General features: G+C 44.6%; 1 protein-coding gene across 1 annotated transcript in view; it reads left to right on the top strand.

Moving 5' to 3' along the window:
• Positions 1–1,198: 1,198 nt before the first annotated feature.
• PRPF19 (pre-mRNA processing factor 19) overlaps positions 1,199–15,346 on the top strand; it is a 297,502-nt gene continuing 283,354 nt past the window's right edge. The window contains exon 1 of the mRNA XM_040436035.1: positions 1,199–1,383. Coding sequence (XP_040291969.1) covers positions 1,365–1,383 — 19 coding nt within the window. The 5' untranslated portion in view covers positions 1,199–1,364. The remainder of the gene's footprint in view (positions 1,384–15,346) is intronic.

Raw genomic sequence — 15,346 nt, 5'->3', positions numbered from 1 at the left:
GTTTTATAGCCTTTTTAGTGCCGAAAAGTTCGGGTCCCCATTGACTTCAATGGGGTTCGGGTTCGGGACGAAGTTCGGGTCGGGTTCGGATCCCGAACCCGAACATTTCCGGGAAGTTCGGCCGAACTTCTCGAACCCGAACATCCAGGTGTTCGCTCAACTCTACTCACCTATTTTCGACGCTCCCATAGAAATGAATGGTGGGTGGCTGGACATGCGTGGTGCGCCCTCAGGCACTTTAAGGGCTCCATTCTTAAGCATATGTGCAAATCCCAGAGGTGCAACCCGCACCTATCCGACATTGGGGGCATATCCTAACGATATGTACCCAATGTCTGAGTTGGGAATACCCCTTTCAATAAATTCAGGGCACTGATTTCACATTGCCAACATACAGTTGAGATCGCTCTTGCCCAAACAGGTTCTTTGCACAAGAACTGGCATCAAGATGGGCAAACAGACACTTATCAATGATTTGAATAGGTAACTGGGTTTTTTAAAGGGTTAGGGCCCGAATGCATTTAATGGTTTAAAATACTTATTCAAATCATTTAAATATGTCCATCTGCCCACTCTGATGCCAGTTCTTGTGCCCAGAACCTGTTCGGACCAAGCGGAAATCAACTACATATGATGCGGGGTATCAACCTCTGTATGTTGGGAGTGTGAAATTAGTGGCCTGAATGCATTTAAAACACCAGTAACTTATTCAAATCTGTGAAATACGTCCATCTGCCCACTTTGATACCGGTTCTTGTGCCCAGAAAGTGTTCAGGCCAGGCTAAAATCAACTGCATATGAGGAGGGACACCACCTCCTGTATGTTCGCAGTGCGAGATCACTGGCCCAAATACGTTTAACCCATTTTTAGTACCCACTTTAATGACCATTTTTGCACCTGTAATTTCTATTTTAATATTGCTTTCAACTTTTTTACTTTTAAAACAGCTCACTGCAACTTTTTTTTAATTACTGCCAATAAGTCCTCAAAATTTATAAAAAAAATACAAGTGACCTGAATAGGAAACTTGCAGAAGGATTGGATACAGTGACTACTCTAAAATGTATGACTAGATTCCTTCTGCCACACAGCATATTTCCAACCCGCCTCTATTAATGTCCGAGTAACCTTTCCCTTCCCCCTCCCCACCGGAAGTGGCGTGGCGCTTTTTCATTGCGATTTACAATGAAAAACCATTAACCGGAAGTGCGTAAGCGGAAGACGATAACGTTCGCTTTTTGTTAGTTGGCGGCACGTTTTTCTGGTCTTTTTGGCGTTTTAAGAAAAGTGGTTTTCAACCCGGGGCGGGCAGCAGGAGATTAACGCAGTAAGGAGCATAGAATCTGCCAAGAGGCTCAGCAACATGTCCCTCACATGCTTCAGTAAGTTACTTTATTGCGCTCGTTCTCTCAGTGTGTCTCTGAAAACAGCCCATGTGTTCTCGGCTTGTATCGTCTTTGGTTACCGTTTCAGTGCATCCTCCAGTGACACCTCTTTGGTCTGGATGGACAGTCATTTAATTTGTGCTAATTGTTTTATTTTATTTTTTTAATAATTTTGTCGTGTAGTGCACGGCAGCTGCGTGCGCATGAGAGCATTATGTGCATTCACATCTCAATGCGTTTCTGAGTGAAATAGTCAGGCAACCTCTGAAAATGTGATAGAAGAATCTGTATGTGCTCATTTTGTTCCCTGCAGCTTTCTGTGCTGTGTTCTTGTCCAGTCCATTGCTGAGCTCATCTTTTTTACTGCAGTGGTGGCTACTTTCATAACTGTGGATAGTGGGGCACGATGCTAAAATATGCAGAATGAAAACCAGTGCGTATATGTAGATAGATATATACTTAACAAATGACGAGGCAGCACTTCCAGCTTTTGGTGACAGGGTGACTACCCCAAAACTTTATTCCCAGCAACGTTTCAGCCTACTCAATGAGGCCTTTGTCTAGATAGATATAGATAGAGATGTAGATATTGCAACGTTAGACACATTAACCACCTCCGGACCGCCTAACGCAGGATCGTGTTCCGGAGGTGGCAGCCCTGCGTAAAGTCACGCATATATGCGTCATCTCGCGAGATTTCCTGTGAACGCGCGCGCACAGGATCGGAAGGTAAGCGAGTGGATCTCCAGTCTGCCAGCGGCGATCGTTCGCTGGCAGACTGGAGATGTGATTTTTTTTAACCCCTAACAGGTATATTAGACGCTGTTTTGATAACCGCGTCTAATATACCTGCTACCTGGTCCTCTGGTGGTCCCTTTTGTTTGGATCGACCACCAGGGGACACAGGTAGCTCAGTAATAAGTAGCACCAAGCACCACACTACACTACACCCCCCCCCCCCCGTCACTTATTAACCCCTTATTCACCCCTGATCACCCCATATAGACTCCCTGATCACCCCCCTGTCATTGATCACCCCCCTGTCATTGATCACCCCCCTGTAAGGCTCCATTCAGACGTCCGTATGATTTTTACGGATCCACTGATACATGGATCGGATCCGCAAAACACATACGGACGTCTGAATGGAGCCTTACAGGGGGGTGATCAATGACAGGGGGTGATCACCCCATATAGACTCCCTGATCACCCCCCTGTAAGGCTGCATTAAGATGTCCGTATGTTTTTTACGGATCCACGGATACATGGATCGGATCCGCAAAACACATACGGACATCTGAATGGAGCCTTATAGGGGGGTGATCAATGACAGGGGGGTGATCACCCCATATAGACACATTGATCACCCCCCTGTCATTGATCACCCCCCTGTAAGGCTGCATTAAGATGTCCGTATGTTTTTTACGGATCCACGGATACATGGATCGGATCCGCAAAACACATACGGACATCTGAATGGAGCCTTATAGGGGGGTGATCAATGACAGGGGGGTGATCACCCCATATAGACTCATTGATCACCCCCCTGTCATTGATCACCCCCCTGTCATTGATCACCCCCCTGTCAGGCTGCATTCAGATGTCCGTATGTTTTTTACGGATCCACGGATACATGGATCGGATCCGCAAAACACATACGGACATCTGAATGGAGCCTGACAGGGGGGTGATCAATGACAGGGGGGTGATCACACCATATAGACTCCCTGATCACCCCCCTGTAAGGCTCCATTCAGAATTTTTTTTGACCCAAGTTAGTGGAAATTATATTTTTTTTTCTTACAAAGACTCATATTCCACTAACTTGTGTCAAAAATAAAATCTCACATGAACTCACCATACCCCTCACGGAATCCAAATGCGTAAAATTTTTTAGACATTTATATTCCAGACTTCTTCTCACGCTTTAGGTCCCCTAGAATGCCAGGGCAGTATAAATACCCCACATGTGACCCCATTTCGGAAAGAAGACACCCCAAGGTATTGGCTGAGGGGCATATTGAGTCCATGAAAGATTGAAATTTGTGTCTCAAGTTAGCGGAAAGGGAGACTTTGTGAGAAAAAAATAAATAAATCAATTTCCAGCTAACTTGTGCCAAAAAAAAAAAATTTCTATGAACTCGCCATGCCCCTCATTAAATACCTTGGGGTGTCTTCTTTCCAAAATAGGGTCACATGTGGGGTATTTATACTGCCCTGGCATTTTAGGGGCCCTAAAGCGTGAGAAGAAGTCTGGCATCCAAATGTCTAAAAATGCCCTCATAAAAGGAATGTGGGCCCCTTTGCGCATCTAGGCTGCAAAAAAGTGTCACATCTGGTATCGCCGTACTCAGGAGAAGTTGGGCAATGTGTTTTGGGGTGTCATTTTACATATACTTATGCTGGGTGAGATAAATATCTTGGTCAAATGCCAACTTTGTATAAAAAATGGGAAAAGTTGTTGTCTTTTGCCGAGATATTTCTCACCCAGCATGGGTATATTTAAAAAGACACCCCAAAACACATTGCCCAACTTCTCCTGAATACGGCGATACCACATGTGTGACACTTTTTTGCAGCCTAGGTGGGCAAAGGGGCCCACATTCCAAAGAGCACCTTTTGGATTTCAGAGGTCATTTACCTACTTACCACACATTAGGGCCCCTAGAATGCCAGGGCAGTATAACTACCCCACAAGTGACCCCATTTTGGAAAGAAGACACCCCAAGGTATTCCGTGAGGGGCATGGCGAGTTCCTAGAATTTTTTATTTTTTGTCACAAGTTGGCGGAAAATGATGATTTTTTTTCTTTTTTTTTTTTCTTTCAAAGTCTCAGTGGAATATGAGACTTTGTAAGAAAAAAAAAAAAAAATCACTATTTTCCGCTAACTTGTGGCAAAAAATAAAAACTTCCATGAACTCACTATGCCCATCACGAAATACCTGGGGGTGTCTTCTTTCCAAAATGGGGTCACTTGTGGGGTAGTTAGACTGCCCTGGCATTTTAGGGGCCGAATGCGTGAGAAGTGGTTTGAGATCAGAATCTGTAAAAAAAAAAAAAAATGGCCGGTGAAATCTGAAAGGTGCTCTTTGGAATGTGGGCCCCTTTGCCCACCTAGGCTGAAAAAAAAGTGTCACACATCTGGTGTCCCCGTACTGAGGAGAAGTTGAGCAATGTGTTTTGGGGTGTCTTTTTACATATACCCATGCTGGGTGAGAGAAATATCTTGGCAAAAGACAACTTTTCCCATTTTTTTTATACAAAGTTGGCATTTGACCGAGATATTTATCTCACCCAGCATGGGTATATGTAAAATGACACCCCAAAACACATTGCCCAACTTCTCCTGAGTACGGAGATACCACATGTGTGACACTTTTTTGCAGCCTAGGTGGGCAAAGGGGCCCACATTCCAAAGAGCACCTTTCGGATTTCACCGGCCATTTTTTACAGATTTTGATTTCAAACTACTTTGCATGCATTTGGGCCCCTAAAATGCCAGGGCAGTATAACTAACTACCCCACAAGTGACCCCATTTTGGAAAGAAGACACCCCAAGGTATTTCGTGATGGGCATAGTGAGTTCATGGAAGTTTTTTTTTTTTGTCACAAGTTAGTGGAATATGAGACTTTGTAAGAAAAAAACAAAGAAAAAATCATCATTTTCCGCTAACTTGTGACAAAAAAATAAAAAATTCTAGGAACTCGCCATGCCCCTCACGGAATACCTTGGGGTGTGTTCTTTCCATGTGTGGTAAGTAGTTTGAAATCAAAATCTGTAAAAAAAAGGCCGGTGAAATCTGAAAGGTGCTTATTGGAATGTGGGCCCCTTTGCCCACCTAGGCTGCAAAAAAGTGTCTCACATGTGGTATCTCCGTACTCAGGAGAAGTTGGGCAATGTGTTTTGGGGTGTCATTTTACATATACCCATGCTGGGTGAGAGAAATATCTTGGCAAAAGACAACTTTTCCCATTTTTTTTTTTATACAAAGTTGGCATTTGACCAAGATATTTCTCACCCAGCATGGGTATATGTAAAATGACACCCCAAAACACATTGCCCAACTTCTCCTGAGTACGGAGATACCACATGTGTGACACTTTTTTGCAGCCTAGGTGGGCAAAGGGGCCCACATTCCAAAGAGCACCATTCGGATTTCACCGGCCATTTTTTACAGATTTTGATTTCAAACTACTTACCACACATTAGGGCCCCTAGAATGCCAGGGCAGTATAACTACCACACAAGTGACCCCATTTTGGAAAGAAGACACCCCAAGGTATTTCGTGATGGGCATAGTGAGTTCATGGAGGTTTTTATTTTTTGTCACAAGTTAGTGGAATATGAGACTTTGTAAGAAAAAATAAATAAATCATTTTCCGCTAACTTGTGACAAAAAATAAAAAGTTCTATGAACTTACTATGCCCATCAGCGAATACCTTAGGGTGTCTACTTTCCGAAATGGGGTCATTTGTGGGGTGTTTGTACTGTCTGGCCATTGTAGAACCTCAGGAAACATGACAGGTGCTCAGAAAGTCAGAGCTGCTTCAAAAAGCGGAAATTCTCATTTTTGTAGCGCTATAACTTTTACCCAAACCATTTTTTTTTTTTTACCCAAACATTTTTTTTTATCAAAGACATGTAGAACAATAAATTTAGAGAAAAATTTATATATGGATGTCGTGTTTTTTTTTGCAAAATTTTACAACTGAAAGTGAAAAATGTCATTTTTATTGCAAAAAAATCGTTAAATTTTGATAACAAAAAAAGTAAAAATGTCAGCAGCAATGAAATACCACCAAATGAAATCTCTATTAGTGAGAAGAAAAGGAGGTAAAATTCATTTGGGTGGTAAGTTGCATGACCGAGCAATAAACGGTGAAATTAGGGTAGGTCAGAAGTGTAAAAAGTGGCCTGGTCATTAAGGGTGTTTAAGTCAGGGGGGCTGAAGTGGTTAAACTAGAAATCTACAATAGATAAATGATATTTTACTCACCAAACTTGAGGCATGCTTGAAATATTTAACTCCTTTCCTTGCTGCCTCAAAGAGATTGCTATTGTCCAGGAATTATATACAGTACTAGTTATAGAACTCCTGTATAGTACTGATTATCGGACCACTGGCATCTGGCCACCCTAGTTGCGACTGAGGCGGATGCATGCCTTTAGGCTAGACCAGGGATTCCCAGCCTGTGGCCCTCCAGCTATTGCAAAACTACAACTCCCAGCATACCTGGATAGCCTTCAGCTATTAGAGCATGCTGGAAGTTGTAGTTTTGCAACAGCTGCAGGGCTGCAGATTGAGCATGCCTGGGCTAGATGTTTCGGCTTTTGGTTCTGTTATTTTAGGATATACTACTCCCACATTATAAATGGCTATCAGAGAAGTGAATTACAAATAACAGATTGTACAGACTGTTAAAGAATATCAGAGGAGAGAACTACAACTTCCAGCATATCCTTGGCTCTGTAGAAGAAGCACCAAACTCATAAGTATTAACCTTGTCTGCCATACAAAGCTCTGTCCCATACACTACTCACAAAAAGTTAGGGATATTTGGCTTTTGGGTGAAATTTATGGAAAATGTAACGTTTACTACATCATGGAAGTAGGGTATTTAACCCCTTCAACCCCAGGCCTGTTTTCACCTTCCTGCCCAGGCCTTTTTTTGCAAATCTGACATGTCACTTTACGTGGTAATAACTTTAAAACGCTTTTACTTATACAGGCCAATCTGAGATTTTCTCGTCACATATCGTATTTCATGACAGTGGTAAAAATGGTAAAAAAAACCACCAAATTTACAAAAAAAATTGAAAAATTAGCAAATTTAAATTTCTCTACTTTTATAATAGTAATACCTCCAAAAATAGGAATTACTTTACATTCCTGATATGTCTACTTCATGTTTGGATCATTTTGAAAATGACATTTTATTTTTTGGGGACGTTAGAAGGTTTAGAAGTTTGGAAGCAAATCTTGAAATTTTTTGGAAAATTTCCAAAACCCACTTTTTAACCTCTTCCGGACACATGACTTACCGGTACGGAATGTTGTCCTGGTACTTAAGGACACTTGACATAGCGGTACGTCATGTATAGTTCCGATCACCGCCGCCCGGCAGCCTGAGTTTGTATTGAGCAAAAAAGGTTAAAAAACAAACACCAAAATATTAAGTTTAAATCACCCCCTTGCCCAATTTTACATATAAAATATATAAACAAATAAAAAAAAATTTACATATCGCCATGCCCGAAAAAGTGTAAACTATTAAAATATAAAAAAATATCTCCTATGCGGTGAACGCCGTAACAGAGAAAAAAAAAAGTGCAATTTGCCATTTTTTAGTCACCATCACCCAACAAAAATTAGGTTCGGACTGTTCTATTATGGTCCAGACGTTCCATAAAATCTGGAATGCATGCGGCTTTTTTGGTGGTTTTTATTTTCACGTGGTATCTAGTATTGCAATACTTATCTATGGTTTCGAAATCGAGTAAAAATTTCGGTATCGTGACAACCCTAGGTAAGACGTGTGGTTTTTTTTGTTTTTTTTTATACCGTAATTGCGGAGACCCTCAAATGCCAGGGCAGTACAAACACCCCACAAATGACCCCATTTTGGAAAGAAGACACCCCAAGTAGGATGAATTTTATGGCCTAAAATTTATATTGCGATATAATTTTAAGCATGTGCGATATATATTGCGATATATTGTTTTCTATATTGGGGGGGGGGTGTTTAAACTTTTTTTTTTTTTTTCTTTTTATTTAAAATAACTATTCGCCTCCTTAAGGGCTAGAACCCTTGTCATATTCACCCTAATAGAGCTCTATTAGGGTGAATAGGACTTGACACTCTCCCTGCTGCCCTGTGCACACAACAGCAGGGAGCTGACCATGGCAGCCACTCATGTGCCCCCCCAGCCTCTGATCTGCCCCCCCCAGCCTCTGATCTGCCCCCCCCAGCCTCTGATCTGCCCCCCCCAGCCTCTGATCTGCCCCCCCCAGCCTCTGATCTGCCCCCCCCCAGCCTCTGATCTGCCCCCCCCCAGCCTCTGATCTGCCCCCCCCAGCCTCTGATCTGCCCCCCCCAGCCTCTGATCTGCCCCCACCCAGCCTCTGATCTGCCCCCACCCAGCCTCTGATCTGCCCCCACCCAGCCTCTGATCTGCCCCCACCCAGCCTCTGATCTGCCCCCACCCAGCCTCTGATCTGCCCCCACCCAGCCTCTGATCTGCCCCCACCCAGCCTCTGATCTGCCCCCACCCAGCCTCTGATCTGCCCCCCCCCAGCCTCTGATCTGCCCCCACCCAGCCTCTGATCTGCCCCCACCCAGCCTCTGATCTGCCCCCACCCAGCCTCTGATCTGCCCCCACCCAGCCTCTGATCTGCCCCCTATGGTAACTCAAACCCACCCACCCCTCCCCAGTATTAATCATTGGTGGCAGTGGCCACAGGGTCCCCCCCCCCCATCATTGGTGGCAGTGGGCAGTTCCGATCAGAGTCCCAGCAGTGTAATGCTGGAGCTCCGATCGGTTACCATGGCAGCCAGGACGCTACTGAAGTCCTGGCTGCGATGGTATGTTAGTGAGCAGCATTATACTCACCTCACGTGTGCCGTGGCCGCCGGTCGCTCCTTCTTCTCATAGGTCTGTGCGGCGCATTGCTAATGCTATAAGCATTAGCAATGCGCCGCACAGACAGAAGGAGAGCCCGACGGCCACAGCGCACGTGAGTATAATGCTGCTCACTAACATACCATCGCTGCCATGGTAACCGATCGGAGCACCAGCATTACACTGCTGGGACTCCGATCGGAACTGCCCACTGCCACCAATGAAGGGGGGGAGGAGGGGGACCCTGTGGGATATGGCCGGCACATTCATTGATAGCGCAGTGGCCACAGACCCTCCCCTCCTCCTCCTACTCTGTCCTCATTGAGTTCAGCGGCAGCCGCGCACAGTGCGGAGGGAGGGACTCCCTCCTTCTCCCTCCACTGTGTTGGCCGGCTCAGGAGAAAATAGTGCGCGCAGAGAGCGCGATCATATCGCGGTCCGGCGATATGGCGAAAATCCATATCGTGGCCCAAATTTATATCGCATATCGCCTATACCGCCCACCCCTAACCCCAAGGTATTCGCTGAGGGGCATATTGAGTCCATGAAAGATTGAAATTTTTGTCCCAAGTTAGCGGAAAGGGAGACTTTGTGAGAAAAAATAAAAATCAATTTCCGCTAACTTGTGGCAAAAAAAATAATTGCCATGAACTCACCATGCCCCTCATTGAATACCTTGGGGTGTCTTCTTTCCAAAATGGGGTCACATGTGGGGTATTTATACTGCCCTGGCATTTTAGGGGCCCTAAAGCGTGAGAAGAAGTCTGGAATCCAAATGTCTAAAAATGCCCTCCTAAAAGGAATTTGGGCCCCTTTGCGCATCTATGCCCATCAGCAAATACCTTAGGGTGTCTACTTTCCGAAATGGGGTTTTTTGTGGGGTTTTTCTACTGTCTGGGCATTGTATAACCTCAGGAAACATGACAGGTGCTCAGAAAGTCAGAGCTGCTTAAAAAAGAGGAAATTAACATTTTTGTACAATAGTTTGTAAACGCTATAACTTTTACCCAAACCATTTTTTTATTTTTTTTTACCTAAACATTTTTTTTATCAAAGACATGTAGAACAATAAATTTAGAGAAAAATTTATATATAGATGTCATTTTATTTGAAAAATTTTACAACTGAAAGTGAAAAGTCATTTTTTTTGCAAAAATTTCGTTAAAATTTCGATTAATAAAAAAAGTAAAAATGTCAGCAGCAATGAAATACCACCAAATGAAAGCTCTATTAGTGAGAAGAAAAGGAGGTAAAATTCATTTGGGTGGTAAGTTGTATGACCGAGCAATAAACGGTGAAAGTAGTGTAGTGCAGAATTGTAAAAAGTAGTCTGGTCATTAAAGGTGTTTAAGCTAGGGGAGCTGAGGTGGTTAAAACAAAAAAAAAATGTTTGTCTCCATAGTCGGAGCCATATATATATATATATATATATATTTTTTTGGGCGATTGTCTCAGGTAGGGGCTCATTTTTTGCGGGATGAGGTGACTGGTACTATTTTGGTGGGGATACGCCTTTTTGGTCGCTTGCTGTGGTACTTTTTGTGATGTAAGGTGACAAAAAAATGGCTTATTTAGCACCGTTTTTATTTTTCACGGTGTTCATCTGAGGGGTTAGGTCATGTGATATATTTATAGAGCTGGTCGATACAGACGCGGCGATACCTAATGTCTACTTTTTTTTTTCTTTACCAATTTTATTTTTTTACTTGAAACTTTTCATTTTTTTTGGGGGGGGGGACTTTATTTTTTCACTATTTTTTGTCCCACTTTGTGACTTAAATTTTTGGGGGTCTAATCCCCTTTACAATGCATTCCAATACTTCTGTATTGGAATGCATTGGCTGTATGAGTAATAGTGTGTATTACTCATACAGCTCAGGACTACAGATGGCGACCAAAATGATCGCAAATGCGACCTAGAATTGCTAAATGGCGACTAAATTTCGTAGTCTTGTCGCCATTTACGCCTAGACCTCTGCCGCTTTCACATTACTGACATGGCACGCGTTGCTCTCAGCGCGTGCCATGTTCTTCTCAACAGCACAGGGGAGAAGGAGGCAGTCCCTCCCTTCTGTACTGCTGCTGCCGCTGCCACCAATGGGCTGATAGCCCCCCCCCTCCCTGCTATGGCCACTGCGCCACCAATGAATATCGTTTATGCTTAATTTCATTACACAAAAAAAAATCTAAACTAAGTATGCTGACATGGAGAGCGGCGCCCAGGGATCTCCCTGCATTTACTATTATCCCTGGGTGCCGCTCCGTTCTCCCGGTATAGGTTCCAGTAGGGGTGGGCGATATAGGCGATATGCGATATAAATTTGTGCCACGATATGGATTTTGAGCATATCGCCTATATCGCCGGACCGCGATATGATTCTGAGCCGGCACAGTGGAGAAGGAGAGAGTCCCTCCCTCCCCACTGTGCGCGGCTGCCGCTGACCACCAATGACAAGAGGAGGAGGGGAGGGACTGACAGTAAATCATTGAGTTTTCACGATCTCAGTGAGCGCGTGAAAACTCAAATCCGATGGTATATTCGAACCCCCAGGCGTTCCCATGGTGACAGGGACGTTTGCCTGGGGGTTAGAACATACAGGGCCACCCCGCTGACAGTAGAACATTTAAAAACTAATCAGTAACTTTAACTTTATTAATTGGTGATCTCTTTACTGTATACCTTACTAGGTCTTAGCTCCGGTAACAGCAGGCAGTGCGGGCGGGCGGCGCTCACTCACTGACGTCACGCGCCTGCTCCTCCCACTAGGCGGCGCAGGCGCGTGACGTCAGTGAGTGAGCGCCGCCCCCCGCACTGCCTGCTGTTACCGAAGCTAAGACCTAGTAAGGTATACAGTAAAGAGAGCACCAATGAATAAAGTTAAAGTTACTGATTAGTTTTTAAATGTATTCCTGTGAGCGTCGGGGGGGGGGAGATCTGTGGATGGCACCGTTTAGGGGAGGGGGGGGATGATCTGTGGATGGCACCGTTTAGGGGAGGGGGGGGGATGATCTGTGGATGGCACCGTTTAGGGGAAGGGGGGGATGATCTGTGGATGGCACCGTTTAGGGGAAGGGGGGGATGATCTGTGGATGGCACCGTTTAGGGGAAGGGGGGGATGATCTGTGGATGGCACAGTTTAGGGGAGGGGGGGGATCTGGGGATGGCACCGTTTAGGGGAGGGGGGGATCTGGGGATGGCACCGTTTAGGGGAGGGGGGGGATCTGGGGATGGCACCGTTTAGGGGAGGGGGGGGATCTGGGGATGGCACCGTTTAGGGGAGGGGGGGATCTGGGGATGGCACCGTTTAGGGGAGAGGGGAATCTGGGGATGGCACCGTTTAGGGGAGGGGGGGGGGATCTGGGGATGGCACCGTTTAGGGGGATCTGGGGATGGCACCGTTTAGGGCGATCTGGGGATGGCACCGTTTAGGTGAGGGGGGGGGGGATCTGTGGATGGCACCATTTAGGTGAGGGGGGGGGGGGATCTGTGGATGGCACCATTTAGGGGAGGGGGATCAGCTCCCTGCTGTTGAGTGCACAAAGCACAGGGCAGCATGGAGAGTGTAAAGTCCTATTCACCCTAATAGAGCTCTATTAGGGTGAATATGACAAGGGTTCTAGCCCTTAAGGAGACTAATAGTTATTAAATAAAAAGTAAAAAAAAGTTTAAACGCCCCCCCAAATATAGAAAACAATATATCGCAATATATATCGCATATCGCACATGCTTAAAATTATATCGCAATATAGATTTTAGGCCATATCGCCCACCCCTAGGTTCCAGTATGTTCAGATTTTCGGCTCAACTGGGAGGAGGTGCAGTGCGCCCCCAACCCCGCCTCCCCCTAAAGTATTATCATTGGTGGCAGCTTCCGATCGGAGCCCCAGCAGTGTAAGCCTGGGGCTCCGATCGGTTACCATGGCAGCCAGGACGCTATTGAAGTCCTGGCTGCCATAGTCAGATCCATGCTGCTGTGAGCACAGGGCAGCAGGGAGAGTGTGAAGTCCTATTCACCCTAATTGAGCTTTATCAGGGTGAATAGGACAATGGTTCTAGGTAAATGGGTATTAAATAAAAGGTTAACAAAACAAACACCAAAATATTAAGTTTAAATCACCCCCTTGCCCAATTTTACATACAGTACAGACCAAAAGTTTGGACACACTTTCTCATTCAAAGAGTTTTCTTTATTTTCATGACTATGAAGGCATCAAAACTATGAATTAACACATGTGGAATTATATACATAACAAACAAGTGTGAAACAACTGAAAATATGTCATATTCTAGGTTCTTCAAAGTAGCCACCTTTTGCTTTGATTACTGCTTTGCACACTCTTGGCATTCTCTTGATGAGCTTCAAGAGGTAGTCCCCTGAAATGGTCTTCCAACAGTCTTGAAGGAGTTCCCAGAGATGCTTAGCACTTGTTGGCCCTTTTGCCTTCACTCTGCGGTCCAGCTCACCCCAAACCATCTCGATTGGGTTCAGGTCCGGTGACTGTGGAGGCCAGGTCATCTGGCGCAGCACCCCATCACTCTCCTTCATGGTCAAATAGCCCTTACTTTCAAAGTTTTCCCAATTTTTCAGCTGACTGACTGACCTTCATTTCTTAAAGTAATGATGGCCACTCGTTTTTCTTTACTTAGCTGCTTTTTTCTTGCCATAATACAAATTCTAACAGTCTATTCAGTAGGACTATCAGCTGTGTATTCACCTGACTTCTCCTCAACGCCACTGATGGTCCCAACCTCATTTATAAGGCAAGAAATCCCACTTATTAAACCTGACAGGGCACACCTGTGAAGTGACAACCATTTCAGGGGACTACCTCTTGAAGCTCATCAAGAGAATGCCAAGAGTGTGCAAAGCAGTAATCAAAGCAAAAGGTGGCTACTTTGACGAACCTAGAATATGACATATTTTCAGTTGTTTCACACTTGTTTGTTATGTATATAATTCCACATGTGTTAATTCATAGTTTTGATGCCTTCATAGTCATGAAAATAAAGAAAACTCTTTGAATGAGAAGGTGTGTCCAAACTTTTGGTCTGTACTGTATGTAATTTTTTTTATTGTTTATATATTTTATATCGCCATGCCCGAAAAAGTGTGAACTATTAAAATATTTTAAAATATCTCCTATGCGGTGAATGCCATAACGGGGGGGGGGGGGGGGGGGGGGAGGAAAGGGAGAGAAACGTGCAATTTACAATTTTTTTTTAGTCACCTTGTCCCAACAAAAATTAGGATCGAACTGTTCTATTATGGTCCAGACGTTCCATAAAATCTGGAATGCACGTGGCTTTTTTGGTGGTTTATTTTTTTTCACGTGGTATCTAGTATCGCAATACTTTTTTATGGTATTGAAATCGTGACAACCCTAGGTAAGACGTGTGTTTTTTTTATTTTTTTATTATTATACCGTAATTATATGTATTTAAAGTTTGGCGACTAAAAAATTTTGTTTGGCTCCTAAATTTTTCAGGTTAGGAGCCAATGGCTCCTTGATATTTTTTTTAGTCTGGAGCCCTGCAGCTTTTTGCCTGCGAGATCCAGGGTTAGTGCTGCCTTCCATGCCATCGGGTCCCCATTACAGCAGAACGGGGACCCGATGGCACCTCCCGACCGCCTGCTGCAACTCCCGCATACCGCAAATCTGAATTGACCTCCCCCACCCCCCACCCCCCCCATTCATCAATATTGTCTGGTAATAATAAAGGAATGGTCTTACTAGTCCTGTAGTGAACCTGTGTAATAGATCCAATGTTGAGGAATTGCCTCGTAGTGAAAAGAGGGTCTTGGTGTCTGTTGAGATATTGTTGAAGACAGGTATCTGGAGAGAGATGTCCCTATCGATACCCTAAAATGAGGGGGAAGGCAGCTAGAAATGCCCTACCTGTCTACACAGAGCACCCACCCTGAAAGGGGCGACCCTGTCTGGATACCTGTCCCTGGAACTGGCAGTATCCCTATTGTAGTCACCAATACTCCCACTCCCGAAGTGACATGTTTCTGTTTAAATAACTTGTCAGGGGAGACTCGGGCATTGAGTATAGGCCAAACTACTATAACAGCTAACGGTATCAGAGTTTTGTACAAGGTTTCAGTCTTAGTCCTAATGGCCATAATAGCGCCGGTTAGCTTGCAGGCCACGCTTGCAATGCGCCACTACAGTTGATCTCACTTGCCTTTAATATAATATTCAATATTGCCTTTAATTGTATGTTTGTTACCAAGGAGTTCATATAAGGAACGCACGAAACACGTAGAGCTAGGCAGGTTAGGGACTGTAACAAGATTAGCGGTGATATTAGGCACCACCATACCTCTGCAAC

Source organism: Bufo bufo, chromosome 6, assembly GCF_905171765.1.
Source record: "Bufo bufo chromosome 6, aBufBuf1.1, whole genome shotgun sequence".
Lineage (NCBI taxonomy): Eukaryota > Metazoa > Chordata > Amphibia > Anura > Bufonidae > Bufo > Bufo bufo.
The sequence above is the reverse complement of the archived record's forward strand: the minus strand, read 5'-3'. Positions and strand labels throughout refer to the sequence as shown.